Source organism: Micropterus salmoides, unplaced genomic scaffold (assembly GCF_014851395.1).
Source record: "Micropterus salmoides isolate LMB-PRFRI ecotype aquatic unplaced genomic scaffold, ASM1485139v1 Ms_hic_scaffold_15, whole genome shotgun sequence".
NCBI lineage: Eukaryota > Metazoa > Chordata > Actinopteri > Centrarchiformes > Centrarchidae > Micropterus > Micropterus salmoides.
In genome coordinates, this window is record NW_024040596.1 from 20,482,570 (window position 1) to 20,502,423 (window position 19,854).

General features: G+C 38.8%; 2 protein-coding genes and 1 long non-coding RNA gene across 8 annotated transcripts in view; 1 reads left to right on the plus strand and 2 right to left on the minus strand.

The window, feature by feature from the left end:
• klf12b (Kruppel-like factor 12b) overlaps positions 1-4,945 on the plus strand; it is a 39,495-nt gene extending 34,550 nt beyond the window's left edge. For all 5 annotated transcript variants that reach the window (XM_038720960.1, XM_038720962.1, XM_038720964.1 and 2 more), the window contains one exon: positions 717-4,945. In XM_038720960.1, coding sequence (XP_038576888.1) covers positions 717-898 — 182 coding nt within the window. In that variant the 3' untranslated portion in view covers positions 899-4,945. The remainder of the gene's footprint in view (positions 1-716) is intronic.
• A 1,353-nt stretch (positions 4,946-6,298) lies between these two features.
• Positions 6,299-11,729, minus strand: klf5b (Kruppel-like factor 5b). 2 transcript variants are annotated; one of them, XM_038720967.1, is made up of 4 exons: positions 11,526-11,729; positions 8,859-9,783; positions 8,674-8,733; positions 6,299-8,293 (listed from the first exon to the last, which is right to left on the minus strand). In XM_038720967.1, the coding sequence occupies exons 2-4, from the start codon at positions 9,769-9,771 to the stop codon at positions 8,115-8,117; spliced, it is 1,152 nt and encodes a 383-aa protein (XP_038576895.1). In that variant the 5' UTR covers positions 9,772-9,783; positions 11,526-11,729; the 3' UTR covers positions 6,299-8,114. The 2 variants fall into 2 exon arrangements, with proteins under 2 accessions (XP_038576895.1, XP_038576894.1); XM_038720966.1 differs by lacking the exon at positions 11,526-11,729 and adding an exon at positions 10,523-10,916.
• Positions 11,730-17,386: 5,657 nt separating this feature from the next.
• LOC119903716 lies at positions 17,387-19,437 on the minus strand. Its single transcript, XR_005444553.1, has 3 exons — positions 19,313-19,437; positions 19,139-19,178; positions 17,387-18,537 (listed from the first exon to the last, which is right to left on the minus strand). It is a non-coding gene; the product is annotated as an uncharacterized LOC119903716 (long non-coding RNA).
• Positions 19,438-19,854: the final 417 nt, after the last annotated feature.

Genomic DNA, 19,854 nt, shown 5'->3' on the forward strand with positions numbered 1-19,854 from the left:
ATAAATCTGCACCTTCGCTGCATAACTATGCTATGAGAATGTACCACTGGCAACAATTCATTCTGACTTGATGTTCACTGTGATGGATTACACAACTCTAGCAAGTCTGCTAATTGGTTTTCATACTACAGACACAATTCACACTACATACAGAAATAAATGGAAACCACTAGAGGCCTGAAAACGCAACCAAAAATCTAACAACAAAAAAACAGTAACATCCATTAAAAAATGGTCAGCAAAGATGTCAGGTGTGCATACTTTACCTTACAATTACTTTACAGTAAGGAGCTTAGCTGATATCTGTGAGGAGTACAAACTTGCGCACACACTGGTGTGGTGCAAGTTTTACTCAATGAACTATCACAAAGGTGCTTTGGAATGCAATTGCCAAACTCTCTGTTATGCCAACGTAAAGCATGAAAATGTTTCTAAGACTTCATTAGCTTTCATGAAAAATAGTGATTTCTCTACGAGCAATTTTTTTTGTACCCTGATCATACAATAACATATAAATGTTGTAATGAGATACGCTATAAAGGCTTTTAGCTATTCCTGTTATGCATTATAGATGTGAACCTCATACAAAGATACCAACTTTTTGTGAGACATATGATAATTTTTAGTGCACTAAGGCCAAAGTATGGACACTTGCTGATTAACTCTGATTATGTACAGTAGCCAGTAACAGTACTCTTTTCTGTCTTCCTCTCCAGGGGAAAAGCCATACAAATGCACTTGGGACGGCTGCACGTGGAAGTTTGCCCGCTCCGATGAGCTGACGAGGCATTACAGAAAACACACAGGGGTGAAGCCCTTCAAGTGTGCAGACTGTGACCGCAGCTTCTCCAGATCTGACCACTTGGCCCTACATCGACGGAGACACATGCTGGTGTGAATCAGACGGAGAGAGATAAAGAGAGAGAGAGAGATCAATGGGACAGACACACACACACACACACACACACACACACACATCAACGCACAGAGGCAGCCGGGGGAGCGGGATCTCCCTATGAATGTTTTTCAGCTGGCCTGGACGCACACACATAGACAGACACACACACACACACACACACACACACACACACACACACACACACACATACACATACACACTCTCATCCGTCATGAGGAGAGAAGATGGAGAGGGGCACAGAGCTTGTGGAGCACAAAACAGGGTCACTTCTGGATCCTCTGGGTTGGAAGGAATAGACGGCAGGATCTGTTATTGTCATTGTTTGGAGTATAATAGGGAACGGTCTTTTACAGCACTGTTTGTAAATGTTTCACTTTGATTTTTAGGATGAACTCTTTGTTTGGACAAAAAAAAAACATAAAATGCAATCGCAACTGTCTCTTTTTGGTATCTTTCTTTTCATTATCATTTTAATGGCTGCTTTTCCAGCATTCATAATGTGAAAGACCCCGTTGTATGGAATACATTTCCTGTGCGAGCAGAAAGAAGTGAAGCCTGGACTGGATCACAGGAAAGGACTTGGGCCTAGTTGGAATTACAGGCAGTATTGTTGTGCCGTGCCTCCCTGTGAGTCTGATTTGAGACCAGCAGAGGGTGTCATTTTACCACTGATGGTTTCCTTTGCCTGCTGGAGCTTGCTGTTCTATCCGAGGCATGCCATGTAGAAGCTAAAATAGAGCTGGACTTTCACCTTTCTCATAGCCAGCAAACAATAACTGACAATGACTCTAATAGCCAGAACCTGAATGGATCAACCTCATCAACACATCTGCTGTTTCAGATATTCATTGCTTTATTTCAAATAATGAAAGCTGGACATGCATATCATCACACCAGCAAAGAAACGTTTTATGACCCACTCACAGGGCCGGACAACCCCAAATCTCATCAGTGCTATTCTTTATGTTGAGCCTCTTGAAAGCATTTTCTTAAAAAAATCTTTGGTGGATTTTGTGCTGTGATTAGCAATCAGTAAAGTGCAATCTTAAAAGATAAATATACTTTCAGTATGACAACGTTTTGTTTATTGAATCTTGCTTCTTCTTTGTTTTTAATGCCTGCTTATTGCTTATGTTGAAAAATACCCCTCATGTACAGTGAACTTTGAAACAATCAGAGGACATTTCCAGGATGTGAAAAAAATAGGCACCTTACAGAATCATGTTTTCATTCTGTCCCAATCTATCTGTTTTTATTATTCAGCTCTGTTTTCTCAGCTGGGTTTTGACAGTGAAAAGAACTTGCTTTGGGGTTTTGCACAGCAGCACTTGACCATAAGCTGAAACAGACATCGGCTGCAGTGTTACAGGGATAGTGTGGTACCTGATGTACAATACAGAAGAGCAATACATACTGAACAAAGAAATGAGAAGGAACGTCAACCTCCACTTCGTTCTGTTTGCTGATGTCAATACAGGAGGAGATGTTTTTAGCTGGGCCGACTCAGTCCTCAGTTTGTTCCACGACTCCCTCTGTTGATTGGTTTGTAGCTCCAGCACAAGGCTCTAATCAGATGTGTCTCAGTTAGTGAGTTACTCCAAATCATATTAATTAAATATTTTTGATGTGTCTCAAACAGTCACTTGAAATGTTCTCACCTCAGACCAGATGTATGTTCAGATTGTTATTTGATTTACCTGAGCTTTGGCTATACATAATGCTGAAAAATGAAGGAATCACATATGCATACATACAAAGTACATATATATAAAAATACATGCACATTCACATACATGAATACATTATGTGTGTACAGTAAAAATACACTTTAGATGCAGTTACTGGCAGAAATATCTTATTTCCCAGAGAACATCACTTACCTTTAATCAGGAAGCTCAATTAAACGTTTGTTTATTTTTATTTTTTTAAAGATATTGTTGCAGGTATTTCCAATACTCTACATGCAGACATAAACTCAGAGAATCAGGCCAGCCCATGTTATTTGATAGTGCTGCTAAATGCATTTGCTGGGCCGAAGCAAGTAAAAAGAAATGGCAATCTTTTTGATAATAACACCTTGAAAATTATACACACACACACACACACACACACACACAGACACAGCCACACCTGCATGGTTGTACTGAACAACCTCACTTGCAGTAAAGTAGCCAAATCCAGAAAGTAATTTCCACACATGCACCTAAAGTTTGTGGCACCCCTTTGATGAAATGGACAATGGTAATTCTCATTATTTATGTATATTGTTTGCACACATGTCATTATGCCCAGTTGTATTATCATTTTGGCAAACGCATATCAGCACCTTGTTTGTTTATGAGTATGATTTTCAAATTATTTTATTTCAGATGTCAATTTATAGACGAATAATCATCATCATATTGTATCATCCATAAAATGTATGAGAACATTTTAATATTGAGGGGCACTTCGTCATTTCATATAACTTTTTCTTCTGTAAAAAGGATCTTTTGAAATGTTGTAATATATGTGATAGTGAAGATAAAACCTATTACAAAGTTCTACAGCCTGTATATACATTGGAAAAATAGGGCTTTTGATTAGTAGATGCAGGAAATACATTTATACATGTAAAGTCTTTTTTCAGAGACTGTAATTTATCTAATTTGATATACAGTGAAATGGGGCTAATGGTATTCATCTTGTAAATTATATCATATGTGCTGTTATATAACAGTTTGCTTTCTTTGGTTTGTGGTTAAATAAGTTCATGATCAAATCATTTTTATTCCCAAGGCTGAACCAGTGTTTGCTATAATCAACAAATTATTTATATACATGGGCCGTATTAAGGTACTCGATTCCCAGTGTTCATATTTTGCTATACCTGGACAAGAAATTATATTGATCAAGCACATATCAACACGTGTACTCTCGTATTCAGTATATGACGTTGCATGCCTTAATACACCAGTTTTTGCTAAATTCAATTTGACTTGAATATGGTGTCTCCACAGGACAGGGTCTATTATATTTCCCTTCAGCATCTCTTTCCTCATTTTAAAGCATAATTTTGTAACGGTAACCAGGGTCAAAGTTATGCAATAATAATGAATAGTGCCTAATATTGCAAATGTGTAATATCAACTGCTCCGTGCAGAGTTTGGATTTCAACATGTCTGCTCAAATTAATAAATTTCGAATGGGAAACCATGGATTTTGAAAAAAGCACAGACAACATTATGCAAGTCGGACCTCTAATGTTCAACTGTCTTTTCGCACTGAGCCTTATGCCATTGTGTCAAATGCAGCATCCTCCCATAAAACCTTCACAGGCTGTTTATAGCTCATGTTATTACTTTGCTTGCAATAAGTCACCTCCTCTAAGGGGAACAGAACTGAGGCCTCTTGATGTTTCAGCTTCATCACATGAATTCAATATAGTGATTCCGTGGAAGATTATGAGGAATCTTACTCACAGGAAAAAAATCCCATGGCTGGGATTCTGGCTGTAGAGTGACGCCTTTATTAATGAATACTGATCTTACACTTCTCTATCAGTTCAATATCTATTTTACTTTCTGTGTAACATCTGCTTTTGATTTCCTGGTTTTGAAATTTTTAAGTAGTTAAGCCAATGCCTATGTTTCAAGTTTGCTGATATTACGTACAGTAATCGTTGTTCCTGTATTTATGTAAAGTGAGTGTAGTGTAAATATATTCAGATCTTTTCATTCTTACCGAAAAAAAAATTGTGATATTGCTCAGCATTGCTTCAAAAGGGAGATTCTTTTCATGGAATTCCACATCTGTAAAAGAAATTTTTAATCATGATATTTTTCAAAACTTCAAGAACAGGTGTCTTTTTTTCTGTTTCGCTTTTCTTTTCTCCAGGAGTTGTTTAAGTATCCAGTCAGTGTTTTGCCTTTTTCTCTGTATTTTTCATATGGATGGAGCTGTGAAATTAAAATAAGTTCAAACATATACATGTATATCAATATGAATGGAGGCATGAAGGTTAATAAAGTTGCATTTTGTATGTAACACACTGGCATGAAGCTGGTTACTATCTATGACTGAGATGGATGGTATGTGGTTTCGATGTCACTTAGACATATGAGTACAGTACTCACATTCTGTGGCATTCAGAAACCTAATCTTGGTATTAGGGAAAGCATTTTAAATTATAGGTGATATACAGTACAGTAGCTTGTACCCAGAGTACAGCTGATTACTACAAGTAGAGGAGAAAATCTTGGACAACCACTGCCTTACCTGCGCATTTACAGTATATAAATATAAAAATCTTTGGTGTTTAAAAATCCTTACTCAAATGTATTCTGTAAAACATTGTATACCTATGTGTAATATCACACTGCTTTTTTATTATCTAGTACCAACAGAGAGTGGTATTTTAAGACCTGACGACATGTTTTAACCCAGCATGTAGTGAATACTGTTTCTGAGAACAGGTTGCACTTAAAAGAAAATGCCTAGCACATCCTGCACGGCACTCTATTATAACTGGATCTGGATGAATGTTTCTGTCAGCCAGCAAAGGATTCAGATGATTACAATAACAAGGTTTCAATTCCCACTCCACTAAGCATTTCGGTGTGCAGTATATCACGTGATTTATCACTCACAAGAGCCTATACTGTGTAGGCTATACTGTACAAGTAAAGCACGGTGCAGTCAAAAGAAATTAAAAGCAAATAAGACTGACATAACAGTCCCAACAGGGAACGTCTGCTGCACTCAGGGCAAGTTTAGACAACTTCTCTGGTTTGTACAGCTTCTCTTGGCACCAAGAAGTAGAAATCTTGTTTTGTTTTGATTACATAGAAATGCCAATAAGTACAAGTGCATTAAGGCTGTGCTCATGAAAAAGTATTAAATACTGAAACCAAATCACGTAAAGAACCAAAAACAACATGCACAACAGCAAAGATGAGGAGATGTGAAGGAAGAATGACATTTGTGGACTAGTTGTGAATTTATTATTGCAAAAACTACATAAGTTAAATTTTGCAAATATTCCAGTTAAACATCTGTTCTGTTCTCTCATTTCTTCTTTTCAAGGGGTTGTCTATCAGTGCTCCTTATTAACTAGCATTTAGAATCAGAACAGACAATTAAATAAATCTATTTTCTAACATTTTCAACTTGTAATAATTAATACTTTTAAAACATCCATGCAGTTTTCATGCAAAAGTTAAAGGTGTGAGACTTCTACTGTGCTGAACAAACTTTTTAAACAGACAAAGTAGAAGATCAACATGACTGTGGTTGCCTGCAATCTGAAAGCTAAATGTATTTCAAAGCAAAATTTTATATGGAAATACATGGATAGTGTAGAGAAAGATTTTTAAAAAATCAGACCATCAAAAAGAAATGTTTAACACAAAACTTTTATTTGCACTGTGAGGGTCACATGGCTTCATAGCACATTTCATCAATTTAGGTTACATCTTCATGTCAAAATAGTATTGCAATAATTCACTGGCACACACTCCATTGAGCTGCTTGGCCGGAGAAAGTGATGACAGTGTAGACTGTAACAATATTCCATAATTTGATCCTTCTTAGACTTTGCCAAAAAATAAGAATAAACAGTCTGCAATTTAAAAAAAAAAGTTTAAAATCTTTACACATCCAAAAACAATCAAGAGATTGTATCCTTAAACAGCAGATACAAAATATATACATCTGAACAAATTATAGACTTCGAAAATCTTTTTTGTTCAACCTGAATCAAATTATAAAGAAACTTGGTCATAAATAGAGAAAGTTATATTGAGGAAATAAGGAGGGGTAGCAACACACCGAATCATTTTAACAGAGTAGAGTACCTGATAAAAGTTTGTTTTTCATTGATCCAAAAAAAAGCTGTTAAAGGCACTTTCAAAAGGTGTTTGAATACGTGAATAGAAACCAAAAGCTTACACCGATGTCCAGACTGGCAGGTGCTCAGTCTAAGTCCCAAAAAAATCTCACAGACTTTGAAACCACGCATAAAGACAAATCATCAGTAATATGATGCTGTAATCCTGTTATAAGATACCTAACCAAAACAAAGTCAAGATTGAGGCGTCTCAATGTTTTCCATCATAACAACTTTCAGGAGAAAGAAAAAAACTCTTACCCGCTGCTGAACTGTCATGTACTCACAGCTGTACATTTTGTATGAGCACTTCTCTTTTAACATCCTTGTCAAAGGGGATATTGCTGTGTGGCTGAAGTTAACATGGGACAAAACAAGCCCATCAAAATAAGTTATCAATAATTAAATAAAACCATGCAGTGTTCATAGAAGTCAAATCAAAATGCACCATTTGGATTTATATCTGCACCTGCTTGAAAAACATTTAGCACTTTCTGTAATGACCATATCTATGTTACAACATAAGGGCATAGATATAGAACATTCATATTGCTGTCCTAATTAATATATGATATTATATCTTAAACACAGTATTTTCCTATTATTTCAGTGATATGAGAAAATATGGACTTTGTTTTGAGTAACGTTTACCTCAGTAGCAAAGTAACCCATAAATCTGGCAGTGTTAAAGTCATGCTGTAAGGACTGCACTCACCATAGGGCTTGCAAACAGTGCTCATCCCAATATTTATTTCTCCTACCGTGTCTTTTAGTAAATCCGCAACTTGTTTACATACAACTTAACAACTAACTGCTGTTACTTTCTATATCACGCACACACATCAGTGCTTTGACCTGCTGGCTATGACAACATATTCTTTGACCTTCCAGTTAATAGCAATACTATGTCTCCACTTACTGTACTATTTAAGTTACTTAAATAAATGCCCATACCATGACACTTCTTGATATGATCTGTACAAGAAAAAACTTTGAAATTTGAAATTGTTCAAATAGTTTGCAATACAACAAAATCTAATGAAAATAAAGGCTTAAAAAATGCCATATTATTTGATTATTATAGGTTAATGATTTTTGATTGACACCTTTACAAATGTCCCCCCGATATTGCGACATACATGTGGAAATAAAATAAGGCAACAGTAATATTTAATCTTTTTACAATGGGCCAGCACTGTCTCCACTGGGGAGTGAGTGGAAAAATCCAGTTATTAATTTGTTTGTTTGCTGATATGTAAGTGCCAGTTCTTTGTCCATGTTTACTGAAAAATAAAAAAAAACATTGACTTGATTTGCATTAGAGGATTTCTAGCTCTGGTGTCTCTTCATGTGTAGGGCCAGGTGATCAGAGCGGGAGAAACAGCGGTTACACACACCACACTGGAAAGGCTTCGCCCCGGTGTGTTTCCTGAAATGGCGAGTCAGCTCATCAGAACGGGCAAAGCGCCACTCACATCCCTCCCAGGAGCACTGGTATGGCTTCTCTCCTTCAGCAGACAAAAAAAAAAGCAAAATGAAGCTATGCCAGATAGGCAACACATATCTGGATACTTTTCCCTCGATAAATAATATTACTTAAAAGTATGGAATTTTTTTCTAAATTAATAATTAATTAGATTTGATGATGAAAATGCTGATATTTTTTCAAACACGTGCCTCAACTGTGAGCCATAAATCACAGCATGTCCTGTCTTTTTCCCTACCCCCCTTTATGCGAGCTGCAGGGTTTATGTGATTTGACAGCAGTGAGATGTGGGCCAGGTCTGTCAGCAGACAGAATGCATCTGCATGCCAAGTACATTTTTTCTGCGTGGCAACATCACTACTTTCACCCCAAAATGAAAAGTGCAACTCAAAATATTTTTACCTGTGTGGGTCCGTAGATGGGCTTTTAAATGGGAAGACTTGGTGTATACTTTCTCGCAACCTAAAGAAAAATAAAGCTCATCAGGATCAAAATACCGTCCTCACACTGGGATACTGGCATAAAAATAGAAACATTTCACAAAACTCAAGTTTATTGTTGTTGTGCGGACTGGACAGAAAGCTCACCCGGGACATCACAGTGGTGAATTCGCCGTCTCTCCAGATCCGGATTACTCCTTCTGTTGTACTTAAAGGGAGCAGACTGGGCCAACACTGGGGACAGTGGGCCTGCAGTTGTCTGAACTGGTGTCAGGGTTGGACACTGCATTGGTCTAGCACTTGTGATTTGGACTAATCCAACACTGGAATTCTGGTTTGGGCTTTGGATTGGAGCTACACTGGAGGTCTGTCCTGGATCAATGGGATTATGGCTCTGAAAAGTTAATTTAGAAGCGATGCTGGCTTGGTAGGAGGGAGGCGGGGACTGATTGTGAAGGAGCTCCTTTCCCCTGTCTGGACTTGAGGGCTCAGAGTTCGGTGGAGAAGGTGGCAAATAGGTTGGTCTCTGCTGATGTCCCAAGTGTTGATTAAATGGGAAACATTCATTCTGAGCACTGCTTGTGGGTTTGGCAGAATTCTGCGCAGGGCCTACGTGGATGTTCCCAATAGGAAGACTTAATGGGGCCATGGGGATGGAGTTCAGCTGTGGCCCATGAACGAGCTGCTCCAAGTCAGAGTTCAAAAGCTGAAACAGGGGAACGTCCTGGAAATCTGTCGCTTCCTGTTTGATCAAAAAGTTACCGCTAGTGGTGTCGCCCCCACTAAAAACACCTGGGTATTCTGGGAGTGTTGGCGGCACTCCGTTGCCCTGACAGCTGGCATGCATCAGAGAGTGTGATGGTTCCGTTTTGATCTGTCTCATTGTCCTGCAGAGACCAGGGTGCAGGTATGTGACGTCAGGAAGGAGCAGGCTCATGTTGACGCTGTAAGGGCAGTTGAAGTCGTCAGTGAATGGAGGCTCTACCATGAGAGCGCTGTCTCTGCACAGCATTTTGGAATTTACTATGTCCTGTGGGTGTGGAGACAGGTAGCTGTCCATCTCTGATTTACCCTGAAAGACAAAAGAGAAGGGAATTATCAGATCAGCCAAGTTGTTTCTGTTAATCCAAATGCAATGGTTGATTCATGCTCCCACATGGGTTACTGATGCCTCAGAAGTTTACTACAGTTTATCTTTTTCTATAATGATTGCAATGTCCCCCCAAAGACCTGCTACCAAATCAAATCCATGACCAGAAATACCCATAATTCTACACTGTTGCTGAAGCATCATGGACACAGACAAAATAACAAAACTAACTGGTGTAAATACATTTGGGTATGCATTTGGGGCCTGCACTTGTGGTACACACTGCCACATTAAAGACGCCCCCCCCCACCCCTCCCTTTACAAGCAGCAGACACCCTTCTGAAACGGTCCAGCTTAAGCTGTTTGGAAATACATGTCTGAAATTAGAACATCCAGTTGCTCTGCATGCAGCGCAATGCATCTCTTCCTCGCAAGTTCTGGAGCGGGTGCAACGTTTCATATCCCAGCCATGCCCTGATTGTGATTCAACCTAGTCAGTGAATGTCAGCATCAACACAGACATCCAAAGCAAATTTCTGTCACGTGTTGGGACAGTAGCCGTGAATATTATAACAAGCAAACATATAGGCCTGCCTCTAATATTAGGCGTACATCTATGAATGAAAACAGCCTGTTTTGCCCTGATCCGCAACATACAGCAGGCACCAGTAAACAACGTGATGCCCTGAGGCAGATGCAAAAGAAAAATGCATTCCCCTACCAAATTGTAATCATGAAAAGAGCAAGTTCCCGAGATGGCATCCCTCGTGTTACAGAGCACTTGTCCATGATCTTCACCTCTCAGACCGTCGGCTGTGAGTGGTGCGGTGGTTTTGTAGAGAAACTGCGCGTCCTGCCCCGGAGCAACCCAAACATTATTCCTCACGGCAGCGGCCATAAAAGCAGATGTACTGTCTTACTATCCGAAATCCCTAACAAATAAATTAAACATAGGTATTCTTTTTGTTTCGAAACAATCTGTACAAGCAAAGAGCCAGCTGTCAAACGTTGATTCTCCCTGTTTTGCGCTGGCTTGTCAAATTACGCAACTGCGTGATACCAGCGCGTCTGCAGGGCGGGGCTGAACAAGTACAAAATAAACAGGACAACCAGGCGATAGGGATACACCTAGTGTAATGAATACTGTGGTTGTATGATGAGGTGAAATAGCTGAGGGTGGAAAAAAACACTAAACACGTGGGGATAAAGAGACTATTGAGAAAGATGAACTGTCAAGTGTTTGTGTAAATAAAGCAGCAATTAAATCACAGACTTCAGAATACATTGAGCAGTGAGTCATTGGTTCCCTCAGTAGCCTACAGTATTACGCAGGCTCATGTTGCATGCGTGCCTTCTTTAACTTCCATATAACTTTTTAAAGTGAACTTTTACAATTTTCATTACAAAGATCGATTCAGTCATTTTTGACCTCTTAGACCACTATGGACAAATTTAAACGGATGATTTATCAGATGCCTAACACAGTGAATCAAGTTAGTACAATTTTCCTATAAAGTTTCATATTTTCTTTAGAGCCTCTGGCACACTTGGGTCCTGGTCTGGCATGTTAAAAACGCCACTGCATTGCAGCTGTCTGTCAGGACTGCATACTTGATGCCAACATTCCTGAGCCAGCAGTGAAGCCTGCACACATATACTGGCAGTGGATGTTTCCATCAAAATAGCTCAGCATTTCACTCAAATACATTGTGTGTGCTACTTACATTCAGCAATGATGATCTGCGCTGAACCTGCCTGCAGTTGTCCTAACTTTGCCCTATAATAAATGTTGCATTCAGGTTATTTTTATTCTTTCCATCCCTTTTGTTGTGATCTTGGAGGAACTTTGACATGTGACAGTTTTATCTGCCTTTTTTTTTAGTTCTTTACATCCTTGGATTTACTCTAGATAGCTGGCTCAGAAATGAAAGATCACTGTGACAGCAGCTGTATACCTCAGCTTAACAAAACAGAACTCACTTGACAGGGTTGTGTTTTTTTCCCACACAGGTGTATGAAGTAATACCCTATGCTAATGATACTGCCAGTGCAACATGCTGGAACTGGAAACAGGTATGCCACAATGTTGGCATGGATGTGGACAAGGCTAGGCAGCATTTCATTCTAAGAAAAAGTGTTTTGTAATGTGACATTTACTGCCACACCCATTCATATTTTTCTTCAGGCAGTTTTTGTCCTCATATTGAAATGCTAAAACCGCACCCACTGTAGGCTTGACTGAACATGTTTTAAATGGGAGTATCTCTGGGGTTTGATAGGGTCATATGTGAAACTTAAACATATTGATAAAAACTGTTGATACATTATAGTATGTGTTATATGTTTTTTTTACCCTTCATACTGAAAAATAATATTTATCCACTTCTCTTTATTTGGGGTTAAAGGTCTTTGCTGTCCAGGCCCCTCAGCTGTGAAACTCCATGACCGAAGATCACAGGCAAAGTCTTTTTCCTCTCATAAATCCCTTCTTATCGGATGGCCTTCCCCTAACTCACTGTAAATTGTTATATGTATTTTAATCATCATTCACTTACTATAAATTTTATTTCACTTACTTCTTACCTTCTGTTACTTTGTTATCCTTGTTTTGATGTTGTAAATTTGTAAATAAAGTTATAAAGTTATTATCATCATTGCTATTATAAGATATTGTTTTGTTTCTACTGAAGTATTTTAATTACAATTCTTCAAAGTACTAATTTTATCAGAATGAGTGCTCACCAAGAAAATGCTCAGTGTTTTCATATTTTCCATGATGCAGAAAAAAAAAAAACTGAAACATATTCAAACCACTGCTGATCATCCAATTAGGAGCTGACTGATTGCTTGTCATGTGCTGACCTTTCAAAGTGCAATTTAAATCCATGGATGTCTCAGCTCCAAGAGGAGCAACTGTCATTCTTGGCCGTGGCTCTTCCTGTACAGCGAATGTGAGCCGAGCCCTCCTCCATATCCCCCGTATTAAAAACTCACAATATGCCCAACAACTGCACAGCGGAGGAGACAGAATGCACGGTATGTGCTTACAGCATCACAACCCCTCTCTCCTCTCACATGGACTAATATGGCCAAGCCCAGAAGGGATAGGACAATAAACACATGCAGCACATCGCTACTGTAAGTAGCAGTGTGTGTTTTAAAAATTTTTTTGACTGAGTAAAATAAATCTCAATGAGCGGATCAATTTATTTCGTGTGTTTTGTTTGTGAAATTTATATGACAATGACCAATATAACAGTGTTGTGTGCACCTATATTTTCATTGCTTGTCTGTGATTAACCTTAAATGATATGACATTTAGTGTAACACAAGAAATACAAACAAATCTTATGCTCTATATTTAGTCTATCTTCAAGCAGGTGCTTGGCACTCCCACCAGAGGGCAATGGTCAGCTGCAGTGGAACCTCACTTTGTGTTTACATACTGTAGCTTTGTAGTGCTGAACCATCAAAGTAAAACTGTTAATGCATTCCAGTTTTATATTGTGTATAATTTACCTTCTATAGCCAGTGAGTGGAAACAGCAATGTGATGTTTTTTTATGCAATCAATTGACACTTTAATTTAGTGCTATTAAGATTTTCTGTCTGAATGTGTTTTTGATGACACATACATGCATTTTAAAACACTGATTGTTTTTATTCTTAATTATAATCTTCACATATGTATTTATATAAGAACAATTATTTTAAAGACATTGCTTACTACATATTTTATTTGACTTTCTACATTCTGTTTCAAACCTCTAGTAGGAATTATAATTTATTTGATGTCAGCTTTACAAAGCCTGTCCTTGAAAAAATACAATCAATAATTTCTTCTTTGGCTTTATTATTTCGTCTCAAGTTTGGCTGTGTTACAAGCTTGGCTTGTTGACTCTGTACAGCATTTATCTGATCTGACACAGTTTCATTAGTAATCATTTCCATATAGCACACAACATTAGAGTACTCCTGTTTGTAAAACAGCAGATGAGGCTAATGCTGTTCTCTGGGGAGAAATTCAATATAATTCGTTAATTAAATGGAATAATTTAATTACAGTAACTTAGAAAGCATTCATCAATATAATTGTTTCTGGAGCCACCATTATAATTGAGGTTTAAGTGAAAACAAGTCCGTTTCTAATGTTGGTAATGTGCTGACATAGTTCTCCCACCCTCCATTTGTTCCTCTCTCTGATCTTCCACCATGCAGTTTCTCCACAGTGTTTTCGTTTGATAGCTAGCCATACCACATCAGCAAGACCAAAACATTTATTACAGCCATTTAATTTAACCTCTCTACAGGCACGGACAAGAAGACAGAGATGATAGCACAGCCGCACTGAAAGACTCTCGCTGTTCAGCTTCTAATCTGATCCTCTCTGTTGCCCTTTCATAAAGACACCAGAGTATTACCCTGACTCCAAACATACCTCTGCCATTTAAACTGTCTTGGATTTCACCACAAAGACGACCAAATAGAGTCCAATTCATTCTTCAGGGCCCAAATAATAAAACATAATTTTAGTCTAATCTGCCTAAAGAATGTCCTCCGTTTGAAGTTGACAGTGCTCTATCTTCTGGGAGGAATAATTGCCTTTTGAGTACAGCAGGAGAGGCCACTGAGGTAAGCCTGTCGAGGGTCTGCACCTTACAGGTGTGCCCTTGGACAGACAACCTCCTCGTTGTTCTAGAGAGACAGAGAGAGAGAGAGAGAGAGAGCGAGCGAGAGACGGGGGAAAGCCAGACTGAAAGAATTCATCTGCCAGATAGAACTTTACAAGGCACCGGCATAGCAGTAGCATTCTCAAATCACTGTGTGGCCAAAGTGAAGTGAACAAAGAAACACTGATCTCCAATAATTCCTCCTGTCCGATACAGCAGACAAATTCATGTCACTAAAGTTTTATCATTTTGTTAGACAGGTTTGTGAAATTGACCTGGTTGTAATCTGTTTGATTTGGACAACTGCATTTGTGACGAAGTTACTGACAGTTATTGTCTAGTAATGTAAACGACACTCCTCATACAGTGGAGGCTTTGTGTGCTTACTGAAGCAGATTTCAGTACATCAGCCTAGTTTGCCTACATGGGAACTGAAATCCTGTGCATCGATTTATTTTGAAGTTAAACATTCATTTCCAAATAATTTCAGTTAGAGTGTAGCTATTTATCAGCTATATGAGATTGTTATTTTGTAGCATTCTTCCTAAGACAAACTGAATCTCTGCTTCATTTGTCAAACTTCTCCCTGCTTTTCAATGGGGCCCATTAATTGAGCAGAGAAATCTGTCCCTTTCTGAACATGGCATTGAAAGCTGCTGAACAGCTGTCCCAGCTCTGGAGAATCATATGGAAGAATGCATTATCGGCCTTGTTTGAATATTCCCTTAGATTTGGAATAATCAGGCAGCTATTCAGCAGTGAGATGGCCACGCACAGATGCCAAAGCACAGCTGAGGGGAGCACAACGGTGTAATGCCGCTCAGACACACACAAAACCCACAGCATGAAAAACGTGAATAATGCAGGTGCGCTTTATTTCTGTATAGTGTATGTGCTTATCATACATAATAGCTAAGACACTTTCTTTCGTTCTTTTATCTCCTTCTTTCCTTTCTTCTTGCGTTGTTCAAGGTGATCCTAGCTTTGCATATGGCTGATTAATCTTATTGCACAGCAGCTAACATTGATCACAGAAATGATTAGAAATGCATTAGTCAGCAGACTGTTTGGAGTGGTTGGGTTTAAGTGCTAGTGCCAAGCCATTTTCCATAGGTGTCCATGTTTTTAATTTTGTTATATAGAATTTTGCAAATGGATGCATGCATGCCGCCCAAATACAGCATCAAAGCTTTAATGCTTACAGACATAATTTAATCTCCTAGATGGCAGGCCTGATGGACTGTGTAGAGAAGGCATCCCTGCTAAATTCATTATGCTAAAAGTTGCTAGATCTCACTAGCTGATGAGAGAGAGAGAGACAGAGCAGCATATAACCTGTGTTTGTATTTTGTGCGGTACAAGAAATCCTGGCTCTGCACTGCAATGTTGATGAAAGCAGACTCTTCTCTACTGGAGTGTTTGCACTTTTTTACCAGAGAGCTGTCACCATGTTAAAAAGCGAATGGTACCAACTTCTACATACAGTAGCCGTAATGTGAAATTTCATAAATTGAATTTTAATTCTGATTTCCAATGTTTGGTCAAGGTGTCTTTGTTGCACATATAAACTAAGCATAGTAATCCAGTCACATACAGTAGTACAACACAGTGCTACTCAAATGCTAATGTGTTTAAAAAGTGACACTGCCACCTAGTGAATCAACTAAGACGATCTGATGTTCACTTGAAAGTTACATTCAGAAGTACAAGCAAACAGGGTTTCTATTTGCTTTAGAAACAGCGCCATTCCTTAATCCATACAAAACAAAAGTTAAATGCAGAAAGCCCTGGTTTCATCCCAACACACTTTTTTAAAGCCTTTCTTCATTTTCCCCTGACCTCACTGACTGCAGCCCCTCCTCACTCGTAGCTCAGATACCTCCTTTAATCATTAAACAAAGTCTCTCTTTATTCACAACATTTCTTTCTTCTTCTGATTTCAGATATAATGGAAGTTCAAGTTCACTCTAAATGGCTTTTTAGCTTTTTTATTTACTTCACTCTGGTATACAAGAACACCCATACCAAAGCTACACTAAGTTGGGTTCATCATCAGTGATGTACTTTACAGAGATCATAAGCCTAGTGGAATGTGAGCTGAAAAAACAATCAAACAAACAAACTGGGGGCCAGTTTACAGCGAAAAGAACTGACAAAGATAATATGGCATGTTAAGAGTGACACAATTAGAATTTTAAAAATAAATCATCAATCACACAGCTTAAATAAATATGTTTGTAAAATTTTCGAAACAATCAAATGCACTTGATTAGTTAGCAAAGGGACACCTTTACAATTAAAAAGCATGGCATCCCTTCAACAGCCGAGGTGCAACTCATAAGGGTCCCACCAAAACAACTCTTGCCACATGTTCAACACTCCCCATTAAAAACCTGGGGAAATTAATGAGCTTCCATTGGCACCCTCACAACAAAGGGATCTATAAAGCAGCCTTAATGTTCTCTGGGAAACTTTACTCTTCAGTAGTTCCCAATCAACCGGTAGCAGCAGATTTTGTTTTATTTCCCTTGTAACCTACAACGGGAGCTAAAAATGCTACTCACTGCAACTTTACATAAATGTTATCCTTGATTGAAATTGCTTTAAGCTCATTCTTAATCAAAGATTTGTCAATATTTAACCACATTGGGTTGTCAAAATCTAATTATTTATAAATATACTGTATATCCTTAAATAACAGCTTAGCAGAGTGCTCTAAAAAAATCTATAAACATGTAAAATATTGCCAAACAACATTTATTTCTTATTTATTCAGAGATCTACTAAAAGAGTTATTAAAAAAACCACAACTGGTGTACATGGAGAACAAACCCCAGTCATGTTGTGAGCATTGATTTGTACTTTCTACCTGCTTGTACAAAATTAAGAACACTTAGGAATCAAAGAGCGCAGAGGTTTGCAGAAAGGTATTAATTAGAACTTTATTTATGCAGATGCTTTGTAAATTTGCATAAAAAGCAATTCCACAGATGGGTTTATGGCAGTAATGACTGTTCCAGTCTGCAATAAAACATCTGCTTAATCACAACAGAGACAGTCAATGGCTGCTATGAAAACAGGCTGTCCAAGTGCATCTCAAAGAAAGTACTGAGGTGAAGAAACAGAGTGGACAGGTTAGGAAAAAATAGTAAAGAGATTTAGGAAAAAAACATGTTCAAAAGCAGCGTTAGTTAAAAGAGACACACATCTCCCAAACATTTGCTGGTGGTACTTTGAGTGCTCTGATGTTGAGAAAAATACCCTTATCGTGTTGGCAGAACAATCCACTTACTGTGTCTAAGAGAAGAGAGAGTTTTGTTCCAAGTCAAGCCAAGTCTTTGTCTATGTGTGCCAACTATTTTGAAAATATTCCACTTTGTGTCTTTTTAATCCACGAGAGCCACACAGATACGAGCTTGTGCACAAACACATACACACACACGCACAGACACAGCAGTGTGGCTGCAAGGTCACTCCAAGTATTGATAAATCACCCAGCTGTGATTCCCTCCTGACAGCTCAAACTAACATCAAGCTGGATGGGGGAGAACAAAAGACCATCAAGCGGCCCTTTTCCTGACACTTTTATTCAATCACGGCCAGATTGCTTACGACAGCACCAGCAGCTGTTTCGTCTTCATCTTTCCCCATTTGATAAAGCGTGTCAAGTCATATTTCTGTAAGTACTTCACCTCACCCCATACTGTGCAGATCCGCAGCGATTCGGCATATGCACATTCCACATGAGGGGATCGTCAAATGGGTCAGGGAGTAATGACACCCCTCTGAAGGTCGCAGCACACTGGCGTGGGGGTGGGAGCAGGTAGGTGGGTGGAGGGAGGGGGCGACGACAAAGCAACAAGCTGAAGGTCAAAGATAAGAACAGCCACAGAGATATCTAAGATAGCCAGCAGAAATTAAACAATGAGGGAAAGGCAGTAGGGCTTTGATTGTTTGATTGTGTTGTTTAAGAGGGGGGGGCGTTGTTGGTGCTTGGGATTGTTATTTTGGGATCACCATCCCATTCAGAGCTCTTCTGTTGACCTTGTTCCTCATGGGATGGAGATCTGTGATAGGACAGAGAAATATTGCAGATGTCTATTGTTTGTTTGTGATCAGACATCAGCCCACAAAGAAATGAGATTTCCATTTCGCAACTGCCTTTTAATGTTTACATTGAGATTGCCTGTACATGTCATGGTTTCCTGTGCAAGTATCTGATAACAATTACAGGTGTTTGAGTTTATTTTAGAGAGGATGAATGACATATTTGAAAATAACGATTGCATTCAAGCATGGGTACTCAACGCTGCCAAGCTCTGATTATTTTCATGCAATTATTTGAAGTCAAGTAAGTGTTGTAGCTACAGCAAGGTAATATCCTTGACACCTACTTTGTCTAGTGATAACCTGCACAAACATTCTGAAAAATGTATGAAAATATTAATACTTTTTTTGTTTTTAGCTAGAGCCATTTCTATCTTCTGCTTTCACGTATGCCAAACAGAAATAGCATTGCCTGACTGGACAATCTAGCGTGTATCAACCTTCTATCATACATCATTAGAACAAGAGTCAGACCACTAGTACCTGTACTGTAGCTCCTGAAAACTGTGTCACCGGGAAGATACAGTAACACACCTGTTCAAGTCACACGCCTTACTTTACCTAAAATATGTCTCAGGATCACCTCTTCAGCATCTTTGGTCTGAAAAAAAAATGAGATCTTCAAAGTCAGCTGCTATTTTGGCCAAAGCGAGTGGCCACTAGTTCTGTGGAAAAAGAGACATGTAAATCAGGTGGAATGTAGGAGACGCTTGTATCAAAAATGGGACAACTCACTCCACTCAGACTTGGCCTGGCTCCCAGGAATGCAGTTAGCTCACACACAATCACTGCCTATTCACGGTGGCACAGCTGCTGTGGACATATGTTCCCCACCAAAGGAGGAGGACATCAACCACGCACACCTTGAACAGGTTAGCAGATGAATGGCGTTCAGTCCTTTGACAGTCTGCCCTCGTCTCGTTGTATTTTCCCTTGCTCAACAAATAAGTTCCTCACCGTTGTGGCCTAAACTTTTCTCGTACGTTCATCCATGACAAACTCAAGGCATTTAACATGACAGTAACAATACTGTCTTAACTTAACTTCTGTAAATACATTTCTGAAATTAGTGACATTGCTCAATTCCTCATAGGTGTTTCAGAAGGACAATGAACCTCAAAGAAGAGTAATAAGGAATATTAATAGTGAATGCCTACACAAAGACTTTTTTTCCTAGCCCTCAGCAAATGACCATATTTGAGAGAAAAGATTACATTTATTCATAGCTGTCTTTCATCAAGAAGCTTAAAACCCAAACTTCGAATGTAACCCCAAAT